General features: G+C 32.6%; 1 protein-coding gene across 1 annotated transcript in view; it reads right to left on the reverse strand.

Annotated features, from left to right (window-relative positions):
* Positions 1 to 706: 706 nt before the first annotated feature.
* The window catches only part of LOC120531340 (proline-rich protein 2-like), a 32,439-nt gene continuing 11,396 nt past the window's right edge, over positions 707 to 21,749 (reverse strand). The window contains exons 9-21 of the mRNA XM_039756649.1: positions 21,672 to 21,731; positions 20,468 to 20,539; positions 20,282 to 20,338; positions 18,994 to 19,065; positions 14,796 to 14,852; positions 14,177 to 14,242; positions 12,842 to 12,889; positions 10,450 to 10,518; positions 9,908 to 9,940; positions 8,761 to 8,823; positions 8,335 to 8,388; positions 8,194 to 8,250; positions 707 to 1,159 (exon numbers count right to left, since the gene is read on the reverse strand). Coding sequence (XP_039612583.1) covers positions 1,145 to 1,159; positions 8,194 to 8,250; positions 8,335 to 8,388; positions 8,761 to 8,823; positions 9,908 to 9,940; positions 10,450 to 10,518; positions 12,842 to 12,889; positions 14,177 to 14,242; positions 14,796 to 14,852; positions 18,994 to 19,065; positions 20,282 to 20,338; positions 20,468 to 20,539; positions 21,672 to 21,731 — 723 coding nt within the window. The 3' untranslated portion in view covers positions 707 to 1,144. The remainder of the gene's footprint in view (positions 1,160 to 8,193; positions 8,251 to 8,334; positions 8,389 to 8,760; positions 8,824 to 9,907; positions 9,941 to 10,449; positions 10,519 to 12,841; positions 12,890 to 14,176; positions 14,243 to 14,795; positions 14,853 to 18,993; positions 19,066 to 20,281; positions 20,339 to 20,467; positions 20,540 to 21,671; positions 21,732 to 21,749) is intronic.

A 21,749-nucleotide genomic window follows, 5' to 3' on the forward strand; every position in this document is an offset into this window, starting at 1 on the left:
TTTTCTTGTCTATATAAGTAAAAATATAGATATCTCCTAGTTATGGTTTTGTTTTGGTGGAGGTATTTATATAGTGTGGGTTTGTGCTGCACTTTTTTTTGTCTGTTTTTGTATAAACACTGTTTTTTCCTTCTTGTAAATATTTTTGGGATTTGTTGGACTGTGTTTTGTGTAGGTTCTTTCTAATCATATATATTTTTTTTCATTTTGGGACTAGCAAAAATCGCTGTAAATATTCTGCACTATTTTTGATCAAAACATTGCTGTTTTGTGTCTTTTTTGTGCACCTGTAAATAAAACCCACTACTGTATTGTTTCGTAAATACCATCTTTTTGTGTCTGTGTGTCCGTGCCTGACTTCTCTCAGGTCTGATCCCAGTCAGTCCCAAACTACAAGACGCCCAATGTGTAGTCTGGTGACATCCTTGGCACTACATGGGGTGTCACAATCATAAATGTTGTAAGTCGCCTTGCATAAAGGCGTCAGCCAAGTAAGTAAATATAAATATATATGATGCTGTCATTATTATGCAATGAATAATGTGAGAATTAGTTCTTCACTCAGAAACCTGCTAACCACTCCTGCTTATTACAGTATGGACTGTTAGTGTCCAAGTGGAATCTTAGGCTTCAGTAGGAATATATCATTGAATGGAATTTGCATTCTGTTCGATGGGAGGGGGAGTTGACAGAGTAATTAACACAGTTTGCAGGATTTTAAATTTTTATTTGTGTGCAAAACAGATTTAAACCATAATATTTCAACTTACAGATCTTAATGCAATTCTTGTACAAATATAATGTATACAAAATGAAACATTCTGTTCATATCCATTTTCAACAGTTGTAAAATGTACTTGGCACACCATATTAACAAAAATAAACCCTTTCTCCTTACATAAACTGTTCCCCTAATTTTAACATATTTCAGAAAAATAACTCTTCTAAACTTCTAAAAGTAAACAAAGGAAAAAACACCTGCTGATACCTAGAAGATACTTTATTGCTATTTAGCAAAATAAACCACATTGGGTTATATTTAGATGAAAACAGCATTGAGAAGCAGTGGATCCTTACACATTCTTCTTTCAGCTCTTGTCAGTTTAAGGTGATCAAATGCCCAGCATTACGTTTAACTAGATGGTTAAGGAAGCTGAACCTGTAACAAAAAATTACTTTTGTAAAATTTTATAATTTGGTTGCATAGAACATTTAATTTTCAAAGTTCTGTTATTTACTTTAGAAAACTGAAACATCACACCCATGACAAGTCTAACACATCCATGTAAGACGTCCATCCTGCTGTAAGACTAACTTCATAATTTATTCATTTCAAACGATTCTCAGTCCCCAGAAATGTATCAACAGAGCAGAGATTTTAATTAGTTAGTATAGTATAGTTTTTAGAACTAGCCTCAAACCACATTTACATTAGTCACAATCCAGTTGGGCAAATAAAAAGATGAAGTGCTAACAAATTTTTCACCTTTTGGATCATTGGTTATAACTTTTCAAGAGACAGAGATTGAGTAACACTTGTTCAAACAGATATAAAAAATGAAAGCAGGGATGCTGAAGACAGAAGTCTATTGTTCATGTATTATTAAAAGGGGAACCGAATGCTAGAGTTAGGGGCAAATACAGGCTAATCAAGGAATAAATTCAAGTGAAAGGACATTTCAGTTGTACGTTTGGGTAGAAACATGACTTGCTCTGCTCAGAGCTAAAATTCCTTTTACTAAAACAGGCAGCCACTGTTATGCCAAACTGGTAGGCTGCATATCCCAAAGAGCTGCTACAGTGAAAGCAAGGAGTCAGTCAGTCATGAGCACCCAAAGAAACAGACCGACCAACTACATAGAAAAGCAAAAAAGGGACGAGAATGGATTGTTGACTGCTTGCACAGACCAGAGCAAATGGGGCAATTGTTGGTTCATTGCAAATTAATTAGTAGTTCTGTATGCAGGCAGTGAATATAAAACTACTTTTTTGGGGGAAATGACCAGACAAAAAATGTATGTGCATTATTCCAGTTAAAGCAAGCATCTCCAAAGACTACTCTATTGTCCTGGCTGTTTACATGTTTCTTGCTTACAGACTATCCTTTTTCATATGCAAGAATGCCACTCTAGACTCAGCTTTATGACTGCTAAAATATGTGTCATATTATCTGAGACTGGGCAAGGTAAATATTTACACACAGAGTCTTTGTTTATTTAGCTAATCTGCTGAACATGACTGTCTTTCTTGACCACCATTCTTCATTTTCAACATTCAGAGCAATCTCAGATTTTACAATTTTTTTTTTCTTATTTTTAATACTTAATTGGTTTTTATTCATGTATTTGTATGTATATATCATTAATTTTCTTATTTTATATATGTTGTTCACTGGGAAAATGGGTTTATATATCAAAAATGAAGTAATATTGTGTACTCAAGTAAGGATATAATGTGTTGTTTTAAGGTTTTAATACCTGGAAACCCTATTAAACTGTTTATAATAAAACTTTAACAAATGATGGGAACAGAAGAAATACTGTACATACCAAAAAAATTAAATAGAGTGAATTGCAATATTACTTGCCCTATTGGTTTTGGCCAGAGCTAAGGAGAGGCTTAATCCTTGTCTTGTCTTTGTATAGCCCCATCTTCACAGTTAAAGCAGAGGTGTCTCTTTTTTCCATAATTTCTTTTCTCTATGGTTAGTGTTGAGTTAGATTCTCTTGATTATTTTTGAAGTTCCATGTTTTGTTTTTTTTTTTGCAACATTTCTAGCTTTCCAAACAAACATAGACTTTATAAATTTTGTATTTTTCCCTATCAGGTCATCTGTGATAGTCCTCATTGTGCTAGTTCATCAGGAGGTACAAGGACTATTGGCTAACTAAAGAGCAGAAGTGAGAGAAATGCATGACTTACTAAGTTGTTTAGGAAGGGGATGCTTGGAGTATTGGTATTTGTGAGTAGTTCCATAGTTATATAAACTGTTGAAACATATAATAAAAAACACCTTTTTTCAGATGATTACTTGTGCATTTTTCAAGCCATGGGTTCCAAATGATGTGGATTATAAAGTATTATTTTGGGATCAGTTCACTGATTACTTTCAAAATCCGATATTTATTAAAGGAAGGTTGAAAGTAATTTTGGGTGCTGGGATCTATAATTTGGTTGCAGGAGATAAAAGGGACCAAACATTAAGAAAACCTGCAGTTGTGCCTGTACAATCCTTTTCAATACAACTGTGGTTTAGTAAGTGATGCCACGGGTTATAATGAATGATTGCATCAGGAACAAAGGATTCTTGGGACTCCTTAACTCTAAGGTGATTCCCAATATGAGGACTTATAAAAAGCCACTTGATTTTACATTGCAACACACCACTACAATGGCATAGAGTAAGAGGGGCCATGTACTCAGAGAGAGAGTATTGTAAATGGCAAGTATGAGATAAACCATGTTTTAGAATTTGGTAGTAGACAAGCCAAGCAACAACATAAAAACAACATAACACAGAGGTGAACACTTGTGAGGAGAGTGGTTATTATACTGCCCTTACAGCAATTTAAATTTAAAGGGAACACAGGAAAGGATAGAGAAAAGGGAGGGAAATTTAACACATTAATTTGTTTTACTCCATATCTATAATCCTATTATTACTCTGCCCACCTATGTTACTATTAAAGTGGTCTTCATACACTTCTTAGATAGTCCAATGACTCTGAAGGGTTAATGCCTAGTTCTTTAAAGAATCATAGATGAAATGAGTAGTAGCTATCAGCCATGTACTTACAGCATATGCATTAAAAATCACCATATTGAAAAACATGTATGCTAAACTGGGATTTCTCTAACCTTGAACTCTAACCTTGCCATATTTTTCTACTTTGATTTTTTTCAAGCCCTGTTACACATGAAACATGTCCTTGACTTCACTTGATTCTATTTTTCTATACTGTAAGTATGCATATATGTCATATATGGGCAATAATGATAAAACAATGCTGAAGGCATTATTGTAGGAATGCTAGGTGTATTGTAACAATTGTTACTGATCACTAAAACTTAATAATATTATTATTGGTAATGGGAAACAGCTCTTTTAAATCAGCTAACAAACTATAACCACTTAATTCCATAGCAACTTTGCATTTTGTGGGAGAATAATGAAATGCAAGAAAGAATCAGTCAGTGTTGTCTACAATTCCTTATTGATCTTGCAAACTAAGTCAAATTAATTTTATATTTCCAGGATGTGTCTCACAGCTAATGTCTTGAGTCTTCTGTATTTTTTAATAAAGGGCAAAGATCATACTGAATGTTGATTACATTCTAACCTTTAAAAAATATAGCTAAATATGCAAATAATGTTTAATTGGTACAAAAGGTGAAATGATGGCATCTTACCAGTTTATAAAATCATAATAGCAGAAATTCTTTATAGACCATTTGAATAAATATTAGACCATTTGAATAAATATTAAAATTTGTTTCATTCCAGATTTCACTATATGTTATCCCCGTAACTAAGGTCATTTGGCATTGTTAATCTGCATTACAGATTTTTAAAGCTCATTCTTTCATATGCTTATGCTCAGGATACACAATACATTCTGTTTCCTGGAATTCCTCTAATCCATGCATCATCAGAGAAACAAGTTGAAATAGACGTTAGGCAAAGTAGAAAAAAAATGTTACGTAAAGTAGGCTTCTAAAAAGGGATTGACGTAATACAGGAAAACTGTCTGGAAAAACAGGCTGTTCCATGAAGGTCAAGAAGACATTCTAAGTAGTTATAAACATGATTAAATGATCTAAGAGGCCTTGAAATGAAAGAGCTACTTGAGACACATTTAAATTCTAAAATTAAAAAGTACTGTACCTAATAAGAAACAATGTCACATACTAAAGCCTATAACTGCAATTAAGATAGGTTGGAAGCCTGTCTTACATATGTCAACGGAGGCTTGTAAAGGGATGTTTGCAAATTGAGACTTTTTTGTACACATTCTCATTAATTGCCTTAGCCAATGGGTGAATCTTTCTGGCAGTGCCTTGAGCTGTTTTTCAGTTTTATAAAACAGGTAAAGAATTCTTTGTAAATTGTGGTACTTGTATGGTAGTGATCTATGATGTGCCACAGAGATCACTTCTGGGTCTGCTGTTATTCTCAATCTACATGCTCCCAGCTAGGCTGGAATATTTTGAAAAACAAGGTGAACTACCACAGCTATTCAGATGACACCCAGTTTTAGCTATCACTAGCCACAGATGAACCTGAGACTCTTGGTCCTTTGATCCAGCATCTTTCTAGCATCACAGAACAGAACAGTATTAATTTTGTCAAACTAAACAAAGAATAAATGCAAATTTTAGTTTAGTTTAGTTTTTTGGCAAAAATAAAAAAGTGAAAGTCTTAGAAATAAACTTTATTATCTGGCCTTAAAAAATAAAGCAAAAGTAAAGAATTTAGATGCTATTATGGACTCAGATCTAAACTCCCAGTTACATATTATCCATAGCCTGATATTAAACAAGACTGCATTCTTTCATTTAAGAGTTAAACATGTTATAAGACCTAATATAGACCACTTTTAATTTTACCTTAATGCACTTGTTACTGTCTGCAGCTAGTTCAAAACCAAGAATCTTAACCTAACAGAAAAAAAAGTCTGAGCATATGTTACCAGCCTTAGTAGCATTACACTGGTTGTTTGTATTCATTAGAGTTTATCATTAAATACACTTATTGGTATTTGACGCTCTGCACAGTCTTCAGGTGCATTTCCCCTTACACTCCCATCATAATCTAAAAATTAAACACTAGTTTGCTTGTTATTCTGAGAGTATAAAAAACTGGAGTAATGACCTTTTGCACTTAGGTACCAAAAATCTGGAATACTTTACCAATGGAGATATGCTGCACTAAAACGAGGAAATATTAAAATAAAAATGTAAAATTGCTCTTCTTTAATTTAGGTTTTTCATCATTTCTTTTTGTTGCAAAATTGTTGAACAATATTATGTATTGAATAGATCTGCACCAGTCACTAACCACTACTTTTCTCTGTTATCTTTGCTAGTTTTCTGAGGTTCCTCCTACTCCAATAATTCTGCAGCCACCTTTAATGCTTCATGGAATGTGGATGTTCATATTATATCTTATCTTCTAGGACATTGCAAAGATGGCAATAATGATTTACTTTATCACTTTTTATCATATTTATGTTTTGCAGAATTCCCAGTGTGGGATGGACGGCCTTTTAACCTTGGAACCCCTAGTGGTTTATTTCCTCCAGCATCACATCAGTTTAAGATTTTGATTTTTTCTCCTCCATTACCATAGCATCAGACTCTGTCTTTTACTATATAATAATTAGAGACCTAAAAACTGAGTTTTATTAAAAGTTATTTAAGCAATACTTAATGACTCCCACATTTCTGTTACCAATTGTTAATTCATATTATGTACAGTATGTATATGTATTTATTTTATGTTTTGTTTTGTAATTTTATTTCTTGTAAAGATCTTTGTGGTATGCCTTCTGTATGAAAATGTACTATGTAAATAAATGTTTCAAATTATGATTGGTACTCTAGAATGGTAAAAGAAGCAAACCTGTAATTATAAGCATTATACATTTTCTATGAGATGCTGAAGACAGGACAAATCATGCCCACTTAAATTTAGAAGTCTCCATAGGGTATTTGTACCTATATTGATTACCATTTAGATGTTTTAAGCTACTTCATTTTTCAACAAAGATGACCTAGGCTCCTTTCTCTACCTAGTTTGCTTAAAAGCAAACCGTAAGTATTATGGAAAAAAAAAGCAAAAAGAACAAATTTGAAAATAAACAAAAAGATTTAATTCTTGCTGTTGACAATAAAGACTAAAGCTAAAGCTTCTTCTAATAAGCCAATTCATTACTTATTAAGTAAATTTTATTAGAACATATGAAAGAATATTAAAAAATACTAATAGTCACAGAGCACTGAATATATCTTTCTCTTCCTCTGTCAAGATGAATTGTATTAAAAGAAAATACGATGAAGGTGTGACCTCTTATTCACATAAATGTTTTATTTATTAAGTCTTTAGTTACCAGACCTCCATTCAACTTTATTTATCATTTAATGTCCTTTTTTCTCGGTTTTTATTAGCATCACACATAACGCCTTTGTGCTGTTTTAACACCTCATAAATACGGTATTACTCTGCTTTCAGTATTGACTGTTGCTATTCTGCTTGTTGGGCAAATTTTTGTTTTCATTGAAGTATAATGAAAATAACAGTTCTGTTGGATTTTAAGGCTGGATTATTTGCATGAAAGATTTGCAGACACCTTGCTAACTTCCTAGAATGAATATACAGTAGTTTGAATAATGAATAAAATTTTTGTTTTGTAATGTAGGCAATAAAAAAAGTCTGCTAAATTATTGCATCCAAAAACAGTGAAACACTATATGATGTGACCAGACATCAGCAGTACAAATGTGGAGGGATGCTTTCCCTTAATTTTTTCAGTTTGCTAAGAATGTACATTATAACCAATATGACATTTCATAGATTAAGATATAGAAATAATTTTCTTTTTTTTCTTCTAATTAATCTGGGTCATGCACATTATCGGTCATTTTTCTTCTGGCTTGAATTTCGTTTTAATGGATCACATCCTACAAATGAAGAGCATGCATGATTTCCTCACGTAGCTGGTCATGCATGAAGATAAGCATTATTTAGGTATAGAGAATCACACTTATCTATTTACAACTGTAAGCATAAATATTTTATTTTCAACTAAGAGAAGTTAAACATGACATTAAAATATTATGCACAATGTAATGTACATATGTTATGTATATGACACTCATATAATATCTGTTAGTGTTTCCTTATACCTCTTGAAACTTAGTCTATGTCACTTCAATTTCTGGTTTCTTTTTACCATCTTCTTCTTACCTTCACTGCAATGTATATTAAAAATGCTTTATACTATTTATTTTATTACTTTATAAAGTGAACACTGGGAAGGACATAATATAAAGTACTTGTGAAAAGTTTATTGAACTATGTGCACTGGACTTATTAACTGGTTTATGTACGGAAATCAATGTGACAACTGTAAGCACTTTTTTTTATAGCAATGCATGGCAAACCTGAAACAAAAAAAAAAAGAGGTGGCTTACTTTTGGGCTGGACTGTGCTGGGTTTTTAGGGTCTTCAAGATTTGCCACTCCACCCGCCTGAAGAGGAAATATTGATCTTGTTAAATAAGACAAGTCTGAATTCATCAAATGTTGAAGGTCTATCTTGAATCCTTTACTTACGTTAATGTTTTCTACGGTTGGGTCTTTAGGAGAATTTGCAAAGGAAGTGAATCCCTGTTGGAGTGAAGGAAACATATGAGATTAAATTTACCTGCCAATAAACAAGAAAAAGGCATAATTTCTTATTTTGCACAACTGAGAATTTTCAAAATAATACTTAATCTAATGGATACAGGCAATAGATAGTTGGAAAGATGCTGAAAAATGCTATAGCATGTATTTGAAATATTGTCTTAATGTTGGGCTAGATAGTGCCTTTCATTCATTGCTGCCAAGATGGAGTATGTACGTACAACCACGCTATATTATTTAATTATTTAAGTCCCTGAATATCTTTAACTATGGTGTTTGTTATAAAGTACATAAAGTAACAAGTAGATTATGGTAACACAAAATTTTGATTTGATTTCTGGAAAGTTTCCTTACATTATGGTTTTGTTGGTCCACCATCTGTGTCATGGTCTGTGGTATCTTTCCAAATGGAAACATCTGGGAAGGGCAAATGGAAAAAATAAGAGTGCATTCTTGCAAAAGTCACAGAAATTCTGCTGGTATGTGTGTTTGTTACTTGAAAGTATTATACAAAGAGAAAGCAGTATTTGTCCTATATTGGAACTTTTGATCTACTTTTCATTCTTCTTTAGATTTAAATTTGTTCATACCATGTATCATGCAGTTTCGATTCTGATTTGTAATTTTTTTTTATAGATATTCTCATTTGGATTGTCTCTTAAAATAAATATACAAAACTCAAAATACTTTGTATTTTTAAAATATCTTGGCATCACACTTTGAATGAATAAATCTACTTCATCACTTATAAATCCTAATTTTTATTTTATAAGTTAATGTATTTCCATGAGCTTTGTGGTTTGTGCAGGGGGGATAGAATATTTCAAATGACCTCTGAGAAAGAAATGAGGTAAAAATAATTATAATGGTACATGGTATCTAAGTATCTATTTAAGTTTGCACACCATCCTTTTATTACACCAAAAAATAGATTATTAAAATAGTTGCATCATGTTATGGTTATAACAATAGGAAAAAGTGACTTTTTAGCAATAAATTGTTCTAATGGATTTAATGATTGTCACATAAGTGTGTGGTCGGGAGATCAGGGTGCTTATCGACATGCTGTATATCTAATGTAAATTTGCTCAGGCAATGCAAATATACTATTAATGATAACATCCAGTGCAGAAAATAATATGGCTTATCACGCATAATATCATGCCAGACACATCTCCATTGTTAACACCTTTCAAAATTGAATTTACAATGTTTGCCCTAGGGGTACAGTTTTTATTTTATTACCCATAATATAAATGTATGTGTTCCTAAAAATCTTAGTAATATCCACATGGTGTAGCCCTGTCTGTTTTGCACTGCTTGCACTTCACAAAATTATTTTGTGTATTGGTCAGGTAGTAAAGACTTTATATATACTTGTACATTAGCACTGTTGGTAATTAATTATTTTTTGTTTACTATTAATATGTTGTATATTTTGATGTGTTCTTTTTGATCATTACTAATTGTAGTTCTGATGAAGCAATGCAACTTGCTTTACCTGTTGCTGGTTTCCAAATCCATATGGGTACAGCTAAACAAAAAAAAGCAAATTATTACTGGAAATGTTAATTTAAAATAAAACAGCTTACAGATTTAGCCCATTTAAAGATATGATTATAAACATATATTCATTAAAAGTGTTGGATAATATTAGAAGTATTAGTTATATGGTGAGAGTTGCATACTATAACAACCCATCCAAGGTGGCTTTTTAAATAAAAGAATTTGGTTAACCTGAAGCATATGCGAAGGATCTTGTTGGTGTCAGCAAATGTACTCCTTAGTGGGTGCAATACTTTTATAACTGATTAATATTTCTGGCTCTGCCATTTGCCAAAACAAATAATCAATAATTTAAACCTTAATCTATTGAAATAATCTAATCTCTGACTGAAATGTAGTGGCAGGCAAAATAAAATATGGATTTATCAAGCCCTAACTCTTGCCAAAGCCCTTTGATAAGCATAAACCAATCCTAGTATGTCACATATACAGTGAGGGTGTTAGTAAAAAAACAAGAGATGAGCATGAAGTACTCACAATTTCAAGGCTAGGATGACCAGGGGGCTGTGGAACCTCATGTTTGATAAATCCTTGGGATGGAATTACCTGTTATAGTGAGGCAGGGAAATCAGGATGCAGTCATTCAAAAATTTACAGGAAGTTTTAGTTATCATATAGAAATTGTAAGACTAGTTTGGGGAAGCAGTGTTACATATCAATGCTTCCTAATTTCAAATAGTGCTACTGTAAGCTTCTTATTTAAAAGTTTAAAGCCAATGTCACATAATGCAACTTCTAGTTGTGGGGTTTATCAGATTTACCTGCTGTAGGTGCTGATCTTGTCGCTGGAGCTTGCCAACTGAAACAACTGACAATCGCTGCCTATGTCAGATTTACTGACTGAGTTCTGAAATTCTAGTACAGTCATGTAAACCCCTTTTTCTGACAACCAATAATGTGCTGCCTGATAGAGCTGGCAATGTATTAATGATAAATGTCTATGGAGAGTTCAGCTTCAATCTCAACCCATTTTTTTATTTTTTTTGTTCTGTCATGGTACAGAAACAGTGACATCAGACAGATGAGCTTCTCTTTTGTTTGTGAGGTCCAAACCACCCACAATCCTTATTCCTTGTTGCTATATTAAATGCTTTGGGCTTTCAGATGAGCATTCATTGGTTGTTAGCTCTCAAGCACACAAACCTGTTTAATCAAATCTGTTTAATTTTATTAGAGTGAGTTGGTGGGCATGTTACATTAGGTGACCGGTTTCATGGGACACTTCACTGCCTCCAACTCACTAAGTTTACGTAAGAGCTATGACTGTAAACTGCTAGAAAAACTAATGTGACATAGCCTTAATAGGCAGAAGGGATGTCTGGTAAAATGAAACGTCTGTTATATTGTAAAGGTATAGCCTTGTGATAATTGGTAAAATGGGGTTTTGAAGTCATTTTTGTTTTTTTATCCAAACTGCATGGTGGACAATTAGTCATTTTAAAGGTGAGCTACTGAACATTTACCATGAATGTTCGGTTATTTAACAGTCTTCAACTATAGTAATGGTAGATGTCCATTTTGTCTTACATTAGGGTTAAAGCTATTTTGAACTAAAGCTAAAAACCTACAATCAAGTTTGGAATTGCGCAGTGAAGGATGTCATTAACCATTGATACACAGTATAGAAAAATGTAATGTGTTAAAGTAAGGTATACACAACACAAAAGAAAAAGTGAACAGAATAGAATTTTGTTTGTAACAAAGCTTTAAGTATTATAGGTATATAATCCAAAAGTCTGGTACCTTTATCCTTTCTTGAAGATACAAATGTTATTTACTGAGATCATGCAAGCAAGCACATACAAATAATGTTGATATTGGAACTTTTGATGTTTACGCATATAGTATAACCGAGCATAAAAGAAACCCCACTACCACCTCAATTCCTAACAATTAACAACATGCATGTTAATCTTGCATTACAATGTCTTCAAATGGTCTTTTTGACTGTTATTCTAGCATCCCTTTTTTGATGCTGTGGTTGGTACATTTTTCACTCAGAAATTATTTTCTATTAATGGTCCATCTTAACCTGCAGTACCAATGATTCTAAGTTTTAGAAAAGATGACATTTAGGATGTTTTCATGAATTTTGAAAAATCAAAGTACCGTAAATGAGGAATAAAATCACTAAAGTAAATGGTGGGTTAAAATTGACCCAAAGTACAAGGCAGTGATCAAAATGCTTACGGGCCATATAAATATGACATTTGGAATCTTTTTTGCTTTTTGTATAGTTATGGTACTTTACTAAATTAAAGAATTCACATTTCTAGACTGCAAAGATGATGAACAAACTACACTAAATGCAGCAGAAAATCCACTAAAATCAGTGCTGGGTCAAAACTAACCTGAAGCACATGACAAGCTAAAATAGTTTTAGAAGCATTACACATTTTGTGCTGTTTTTTAATTGGAGTGATGTAGGAAATGTCACAAAGTTTCATCCTGAACAGACTTAGGATGCTGTTACCAATTTCAGACATAAGAGAGTTAAGTTTATGGGAGTTAATCATATTACTCCTTGATAAAATGATGATGCCACTAGGCTATTAATGCTGAATACTAATTAAGTATGCAAACTAACTCTTATGTAATGGGTTGATCTTCCTCCTCCTTCTTTTGTAGGAATTATTATACAGATTTTTCAGTTTATGTAATTGGCAGGATGATTGCTTACAAGTGCAGCTGCCTGTGCACAGCCGTTATTCTGTTATCAAAGAGAGTTCTAAATTTTGAACAAAGTTGAAAAATGTATTGTGGAAAAAAACGTTAATAGACCCAGAATGACGTGACCTCCTAAACCTGACTGACACCTATTATTCAACAGCACCTTACTGTTACTAAAATAAAATTTAAAAATACTTACAGAGGCATGATGGCCAAAGCCTTGATTTGGAAGTCCATAAGGAACAATCTGCAAAATTATAAGCATGTATACTTAAGGAGAATACAGCAAAACAGTAATTTTGATACATTTTTTAAAATGCTCTCAGTAGTATAGCTGTTTCATTGCTTTAATTTTAAATATTTATTATTATAGTTATTATTCTGTAATCTGTTCTTAAATGAGTAGAATAGGTTTTGACGAATAATTGGTGGAATGGAATAAGAAAAATCACATTCAAATTTGAAATATCATTTTTCAAAAATAAGAACAGTTATACTATATACACCGATCACCCACAGCATTAAAACCACCTGTCTAATATTGTGTAGGTTCTTGTTATGCTACAAAAAGAGCTCTGACCCGTCAAGGTATAAACTCCACAAGACCTTTGATGATGTCCTGTGATAGCTGGCACCAATTCATGACCAGCAAAACCTTTTAAGTTTTGTAAGTTCAGAAGTGGGGCCTCCATAGATTAGACGTGTTTTTCTTGCAAATCGCACAGATGCTCGATCATATTGAGATCTGGGTAATTTGGTGGCCATGTTGGCACCTGTCCACATGATTTAAAAGAAAATATGAAAGAAAATATGATTCCTCAGACCAGGCCACGGTTTTTTCATTGCTACATGGTCCAGTTCTAACACTCACATTGCAGGCGCTTTCAGTGGTGGATATGGATTAGAATGCAGCCCCATACACAATCAAGCTACACCTTTTTCTCATGGCCAGTATTAAGTTTTTCAGCCATTTGTATCCTTTGTCTCTCCTCTGTGAGACTGGACCTTCACCACCCATACACATCAATGAATCTGTTGGTGGTTCACTAGTTGCTCTGACCCAGTCATCTATCCATCACAGTTGTCAAAGTCACTCAGATCTTTATGCTTGTCTATTTTTCCTATCTGCAACACATCACCTTCAAGAACTGAGTGTTCGCTTCCTGCCTAATAGATCCCATACCTTGACATGTGCCATTGTAATGAGATAATCAATGTTGTTCACTTCACCTGTCAGTGGTTTTAATGTTGTGGACGATTGGCATATATATTTTTAATAACTGAGGCATAGATAAATTAACTGATTAATGCCAGTTGACACAGTGATGGCAGATTGAATAGGATATTCTATTGTCTTAGCCCCTGTGTCATACTGTCTAGAAATTCAAGTAATTCATTGACTGTGAAGGGCAACTTTTCAAATTATCAAAGGTACTGAGGTGGTAACAAATTCTGTCAGGAATAGTAACCCTTGCTTAAAAAGCATTTACCAACGAACTATTGCAAATTGAAACTAGTGACTATAAAGCCTCACAATTTCAATACTAGCAGGTCCTCCAGGTCCAGTTTTTTGAGGTGTTTGGGATGGTGGATTATGTGGCTAGTAAAAAAAAAAAAAAAAAAAAAAAATTTAATATTGATAATAATTATATAATCTGTAGAAACTTAGAGCTTTGATAGTGAGAAAAGATAACATTTAATTCAGTGTTGCCAAATTACTGCAGTGAATGAAATGCACACTGCTACAAATGTTCCCTAAAATCACAGCTGAGAGCTATTAGAGCATTGATTTTCCATGTTTTACTTGTATTTCCATTTATTCTTAACATATTCATAATAAAAGAGAAAATCATAGATAAAATAGTAGTGATTCTCTTCATCTATTATTACTTTCCACAGCAATTATTTTCACATCAACAGCAACACATTCAAAATAAAACAAAATTAGTTACAGAGGCATCTATCTATTATTTGACTTTAAGCATTGGAGACACATTGTCCTGGTATATACTTTAAAATATAATTAGTAGAAGTTGTGCCAAGTAAGATTAGTTGTAATTATGCTTTGCCTGGTGATAATCAACTGTCTTGTCCTGGTATTAGTAACTCACTGGTACTAAAATAAACGATAAAGCAGCAAGAGTGAGACTTACAGATGATGGATTTTGTGGAGGTCCAAAATTCTGCCCTGGATGTGTGTATGGGTACAGCTGAAATGAAAATACAGACATTCAACAACTACTGCAAATAGTAAAGAAAGGAAGAATAATCTTTCCAGCTGTAATTACATACAGTTTTACACTGTTACCCTAATTATGTTAAGCTTGTAGCATTAATAACTTGAATTTTAGCATACTGTATACTTTTTTACATTTCACTAAAAGTGAACATATAGCAAGAGAATGAACTGTACAACTTTATCAATCTACTAATAAAGTAATCTTTGCTTTATGTGTGCTGACCCAGTCAATCAACATTGTTTTATACTATAAATTGTTTACTTTAACATCACAAGGTTCTTTACCAAACAAAAAGAACAAAACAGCAACAGGTTTTCTTTCAGCAGTATAATTATTCAAAGAACAAGAATAAAACTGTACTAAAGTGATGGTGGAAGGAAAACTATAAAAGCATATGCTAGAATAACCAAATTTAAACTGCATTGTAAAATTGAAAGAACACTTGTCAAATTTAAGAAATCTGTCACCCTCACTAACCAGCAATAAGCAATCAGGCAAAGAAAAATGGGTGAAAGTATACCAACATACAGTAACATATAAAGCCACCTACACTCTTAAAAATACTGGTTCTTTAGTGTAACTATATGGTTCTTCACTGGGTTGCGTGGTTTCTTGAAGAACCATTGCTTGGCAAAGCATAGCACCATTTCATTCTGGGAAGGGTTCTCTGCATATGAAGTTTGTTCTTTGTGCTTTGAAAGATTTTCTCATGCAGGAAAAAAAAACTACATCTTTAATGTTTAGTAGGTTATCTAGCAGGACACAAATAAATGAAGAAAACCTGGACTTGGCCTGTGTCATTGTATGTCGCCAGAGTCCTTTTAAAATCATGACCCATTGGTATTTCACAGGTTTGTTGCCATCTATGCTTGTTTACTGCATTGAGTCTATTATGAATCTAAATAAATAAAGGTTCTTTTTGGAACCTTCATGTGGATGAGTATCTTGGGAACCAAAAATGATTCCTCTTTGGCATTACTCTGAAGAACCACTCTGTCACCTTTAATACCAGGGTAAGTGCACCGTGGTAATTTGAACCAAATAAAATCTCAATGAGTAGGATTATTAAACAGAAGATTAATTTTAATATTTAATCTCTCAGATCAAAAAAGTATTCTGTTTAAGGACTGGTGGTTTGAGTGAAATATTAACTTTAAATTAAATACACTGTTTAATGTGCATAACTAATTGGAAACATCTTCATGGGTGAAACTATTGGGGGAATAAATACTTGTGGAAAGGTTTTAACTAGAGCAGTTAAATTGATACACATGAAACCAAAAAGTTGATTTGACATAAATAAACTTAAAAAAGGTACAATACATTGAGTTATATTTGTTTTCCTTTAGTTATATGTCAGATATAGATGAGTGGTGATGCAACATACTGTCCTTCTGGAAATTAAGTGGTGCCTGTTCAAGCCATCTTTCTCATTATGACTATGTTATAAATATTATCCATCCAGATCCTGCCTGAGGACTATTTACTCACTTCAGCCACCCGCAAATTTTCAGAAAGTTTCAGAACTCATATATTAAACCGCATAGAAAAAATCAAATTATCTAATTTCTAATAATCTTTAAACTGACTCATAGTGAAAACTACACTGACCGTACCAAAATTTCATTCTGATGACACAGCCTAATTAATTATATCAAAAGTAGTATTTTTTACAAGCTAAGAGATTAAATTATTTGACTTCATGTACAATTTATTATTTGAACAAAGATTCAATACACAATAATTAAATTAGAAATGTTAAAGACTGTAATGGATTGAAGCTGAGGGCAGGGAGGTCAGATCATTTACTGGGAAAGATAGCAGAATATAAAAACAATTTATTATATGAGACACTGTTTGGTGCAAATACCTGTCTTGGAAGTTTAATTTATTCACCTCTTTTCTAAACCTGCAAAAGCAAATTATACAGGACCATATACAAGCCTACACTCACTTTTACCAGGCTAATTTAGATTTAAGCAGTTAACTGAATATGCATCTTTGTTGGAATATGGAAGTGCCTAGTAAAAATTCTGTATAGACTCCGGAGGAACATGCAAAGTCCATCAGATTTGCATACAATCAACATTTAATTAATAATCTAACAAACTGTGTAATGTTTCTCTGTTCCCAACCCCTAATTAAAATATACCTAAGGCATATTCTTTATTTCTTTTGAAAGAATCAACAACTACATTTTATTAGAGACATTCCAGTAAATATACTACGTCTATGCTATGTGTTTTGATTCAAGCCTCAGTCGATTTAACAAAGTGGAATTTATAATAAAAATTGGATATATGCTTTCCTGGTTTGATGAGTCTGTCACTGCAGTAAAGAATCATTTCAGATAATGTCCCAGAAAAAAAAAAAAATGAAATATCCAGAACATCTGGGTTTTCCCTATAGTTAAAAGTTTTTAGCATTTAGAGTAGGTTCTTGAAGATTTTGTACAAAATGGTACACTGTTAAATACAGATTTATATTATAAAAAACAAAGCTGCACTATGTCATTTTATTATATTAGCTGATGATGCTTTTTTTGATTGTGACTTAGAAATCGCAAGGGGAAAATGTTTAAATATATATGAACTAACGAAAAGATTTGCTCAGAGTCACTTACTGAGTGAATGTTGGCAACAGTCTTGTTAGCTACTGAACCAAACTGGTCACATAAAAAATACTTGTTACGAGCAACTTGCCACATGTACGAATTCTGAAAATGCCCTATTATTCTAAGAAGAGAAATCCCAAAAGTGCAGATTAGGGAACATATGATTTGCTCTTTCCATTACCTTTGTACAATGTATATTGTAAGATTCAAATCCTTTAAGTTAAGGTTAGTAGTAAATTTTCTTTAGTCTGCTTAGTTTGAACTTGAACATATAATAGCTTAACATAGATAATGGAAGATTCAGTTTAACCCAGTATAAGTTATAGAAAATTGTATGTTCATAATCTTCAGAATAGCCCTTAGATTGAAGTTAGACAGCTGGAAGAAACGTGAATGGTCAGACTGATGAATAGACAGATCGACTGATAGTTGTCTAGAGTGTTGCATAGAACAATACATAGAAACCGTAAGGAATGTAACCTACCATATATACACACGTTTAAATTATTCCGCGGATAAGTCGGGGCTTGAGTTTACCGTATAATTTCCGGTATTTTATAATGTTGGTCGTATAAGTCAAATGCAGCAAACTCACCTATTGGTCCAAGAGACTATGATATGCTAACGCCCACATGAGAGAGTAACCACAGAGCACACGGCCTTTCTTTTTCTATGTATTGTGCCTACAACGTGAACACATTGTAACAACTGAACTATTAAGAAGTGACGTTTGCACTGTTTTCTGTTTTTTGTATCTCACACCCTCATTCACCTTTATCATAAGAGCATCCCTTATCTACAATGGAGCATTCGGTCAAAAGAAAATATGAAGCTGGTTTTAAATAAAAAAGTCATTGAAACAATGAAAGAAATTGTTAACTGTGCTGCTGCGACAAAATTCAATGTGTCTGGGAATTTGGTACGAGATTGGAGGAAGCAAGAAGAAGTAAAAAGTAAAAGTTAAAGTAAATTAAAATAATTTATGATCGATTTTTCAGTTTTCAAGACCTGACTTATACCCGATTATATACGGTAATTATTTAAGAAGAATATCATAACTTTCCTTTTTCTTTTTTGTGTGTATTATGAACTTTTTTCTCTATTTTTTGTGTGAATTTTTCTCTCTTTTGTGCTTTGAGTTTCACTAAAATCTTTAAAAATGAAGACACTTGGACTGTGGACCACTGCCAGAATGTCTTATTTGGTAGCTACATTGAGACTATTTTGAACCATATTGGAGCCTTTGTCAAATGTAGCTTCATATATAGTCTTGCTTATTTATTTGTTCATTGTTTTTACGTTTTTCCATTACCATAACTGTTTGTTAGTGACAAGTAAATGAATCATAGCATTTAATTGTATAAATGTAAAAAGGTTACATATGAAACAAGGTACATTAAACTGTTACTGTTGAAATATTCATAGAAAATACATCAAATATTCATTTATGGATTTTTCCTCTTTTTTGCAAATAAAGCATATACATATAGAACTTACCAGTTCAATACTAACAGGTCCAGTGGGTGCATGCTGACTAGGCATTTGAGGAACAGCAGCAGCAGGATTACTCTGAAATAAAGATTTTAAAAAAATATTCTCTTAAATGCGTTTTCTTAGTTTTGGCCAAAACCTCTGTTGTGACACTGCACTTAATCAGTTATCCACCTAGGCATTTTCACCAGTATATATTATGTACCTAGTGGGCTAAATACAACAATGTGAATTTCCCCTTATGATTAATAAAATATCTATCTATCTATCTATCTATCTATCTATCTATCTATCTAACAGAGATAAGTTAAAGTCTCCATTGGCATTGCAAGCAATTCCGTCTGTGCATCTATGTGAGGGAATGTTTCCTAACATTTATAGAAAATGTACTATTAACTTGCATTCAACAGTACCTGTACCCTTTTGTCTTTACTGAATAATATTCTTTAAACGAGCAGCTAGTATATATCTCAATTTTTTATTATGTCTTTTCATATGCTGTGTTTGTGTGTGTTGAAAGACTCAATTGCTTCAGTCTTTTATGAAAGGTCATATCATTTAATTTTGAAAGAACTGTATCATATCTAATGGAAGTTTTCTCCAGAATGATTTAACTCCCCTCTGCCTTTGCCAAGTATTTTATACCATAGTCAGACATGTTCATTTTACACTTTGGCGAGTAAGCATAAAGGTACTACATTAATGGATATGAGTAAATGCCATATCATTCTAATCTATACCCCAAGGAGAACCTAACAGTAGCCAGTTCATGCAAAAATTAAAGATGTAAAATCAAATGCTGAAATTGACAAAAAGCATTTAATAGAAGAAATTCATTTATGGAATTAGGAAAACGTAGTTTTTGTAACATTTTAGGTACTGCAAAAAAGCATCTATGTAATACATCTATGTAATGCATCTTGTGACCTTATGAAAGGCTTTTTTTGGTCTTCATAATAGTTATAAAACATCGCTAGATATATTATTCATCTCTGTTCAGTGTTTCATATTGAAACGATGGTAAAAAAAACTTCACAAGTCTTACGCTAAATATGTAATATCAAGAGAAATGTGTCTCAGTTAAACCAAATCAGACCACTCCAAAATGACGTTTTATTAGTAGGCCACACTGGAGAGATGAATAAAAACTTTATTGATGCTTTTTAAGTGTTATATTAAGTGTTACATAATAGTACCTGAGTACAATAGTATTGCATTATCGTAGAACCTAAACCAAAGTGTTACTTTATTTTTTTATATATAAAGTAGTTGTATATCACAAGAACAGACATACCATCGCTGGCTGTTGTGGAACTCCAAATGCTTGTCCAGAGAATCCATAAGGATACATCTATGTTGGAATAAGTGTAATTGTAACAACAATGAAAAAATATGAAAGCTTGTACTGCTCAGTATGTAGATGTACACTATAATCATTATTCTAATTTTAAAAGTGACAAGAAGAATTTTGTAAACTTACAAGTTCAATGCTGACAGGATGTCCCCCAGCTTGCAGCTGTGCCAACTGATGAACTGGACCATTTGGGTTGTTCTGAAGGAAAAAAAATATGGTCACAGTGTGGTTTTAGCAAATCTATATGATCTTTCTTTCACAAATCATTTTAATATCTTATATAATGTATACATGTACTAAATCTATGAGCTTATTTTATAGGAGCTTCACCACTCCTCTTCTGCATTTTTCCGCATTGTTTTGTGGTTGAAATTAGTTATGTATTAAATGTGTTGCCAGTGGTCATCAGGACAAAAAGATCACAGTAATGACCAAATGAAAACAAAATACTGTATATATGTTATACCTAAATATTCAAACTATTGTGATTATAAGTAAAATAATTAGTTGAATGCAGCCTACATGTTAATATATAAGGACAATGGTAACAGTAGTGGAATTAATTCTCTTTGGCTGAGATTGGAGAAGTTGTCTATGCTCCAGTAATGTCTTCTTAACTACAGAATGCTAGTGGTCAAGTGGTAAAGTTTGAATGTCTAGACGTTTTTGTTTTCTGTTCATTTGGTTTTCACATACAGTATATATTTGTTTGTTTGATTGTTTTATTAAACTGTTTTCCTAAGAACTATGGTAGGATTTAAAACTTTCTTCATGCTTATTGGAAAATCTTACATTTTGTGATCTCTAGTATTACTGAAATCTGTCCATCCACAATATATTCTGACTCTTTTTAGTCACTAAAATTATTTGATACTATTACAGGTGGAAGAAACACACTTAGAGGCTGTGGAATAAAATTAGTTTTTGTAGCTATTATTTCTTTCAAAGATAGAGCAACCAGATATTAACTCTGGAGAGTAGTTAGGGGCATGGGGATATTAATGGAATCCGCTGTTGCCAGTTTATGATTAAGTTAAAGTTATTACATTAAAAGGAAATGTAGAATTATAATTATTATTATATTACATTATCAGGGTTATTTTTGTTTAGTGGATGTAAAAACATGCACATATTAAAATTCAAAATGATAATACAAAAAATGGAAAAAATGGAAAGGTCTGAATATTTTTATTGATACAATGCCATGCATAATTTTACTAGTTATTTTTGTCTAACATTGTTCAAAGCAAGTTGTTGCATGCTTTGTTAAAAGTAATATGTGCAAAAAAAGACAAACACAAATTGAAACCTCCTAATCTTTCAGACTTACAAATCCTTGCTGTTGGTGGTGGGGTCCAAATGCTTGGTTTGCAAATTCAAATGGAACCATCTAAACAAAAAATGAATT

This window comes from Polypterus senegalus, chromosome 6, assembly GCF_016835505.1.
Source record: "Polypterus senegalus isolate Bchr_013 chromosome 6, ASM1683550v1, whole genome shotgun sequence".
In the NCBI taxonomy this organism is placed as follows: domain Eukaryota; kingdom Metazoa; phylum Chordata; class Cladistia; order Polypteriformes; family Polypteridae; genus Polypterus; species Polypterus senegalus.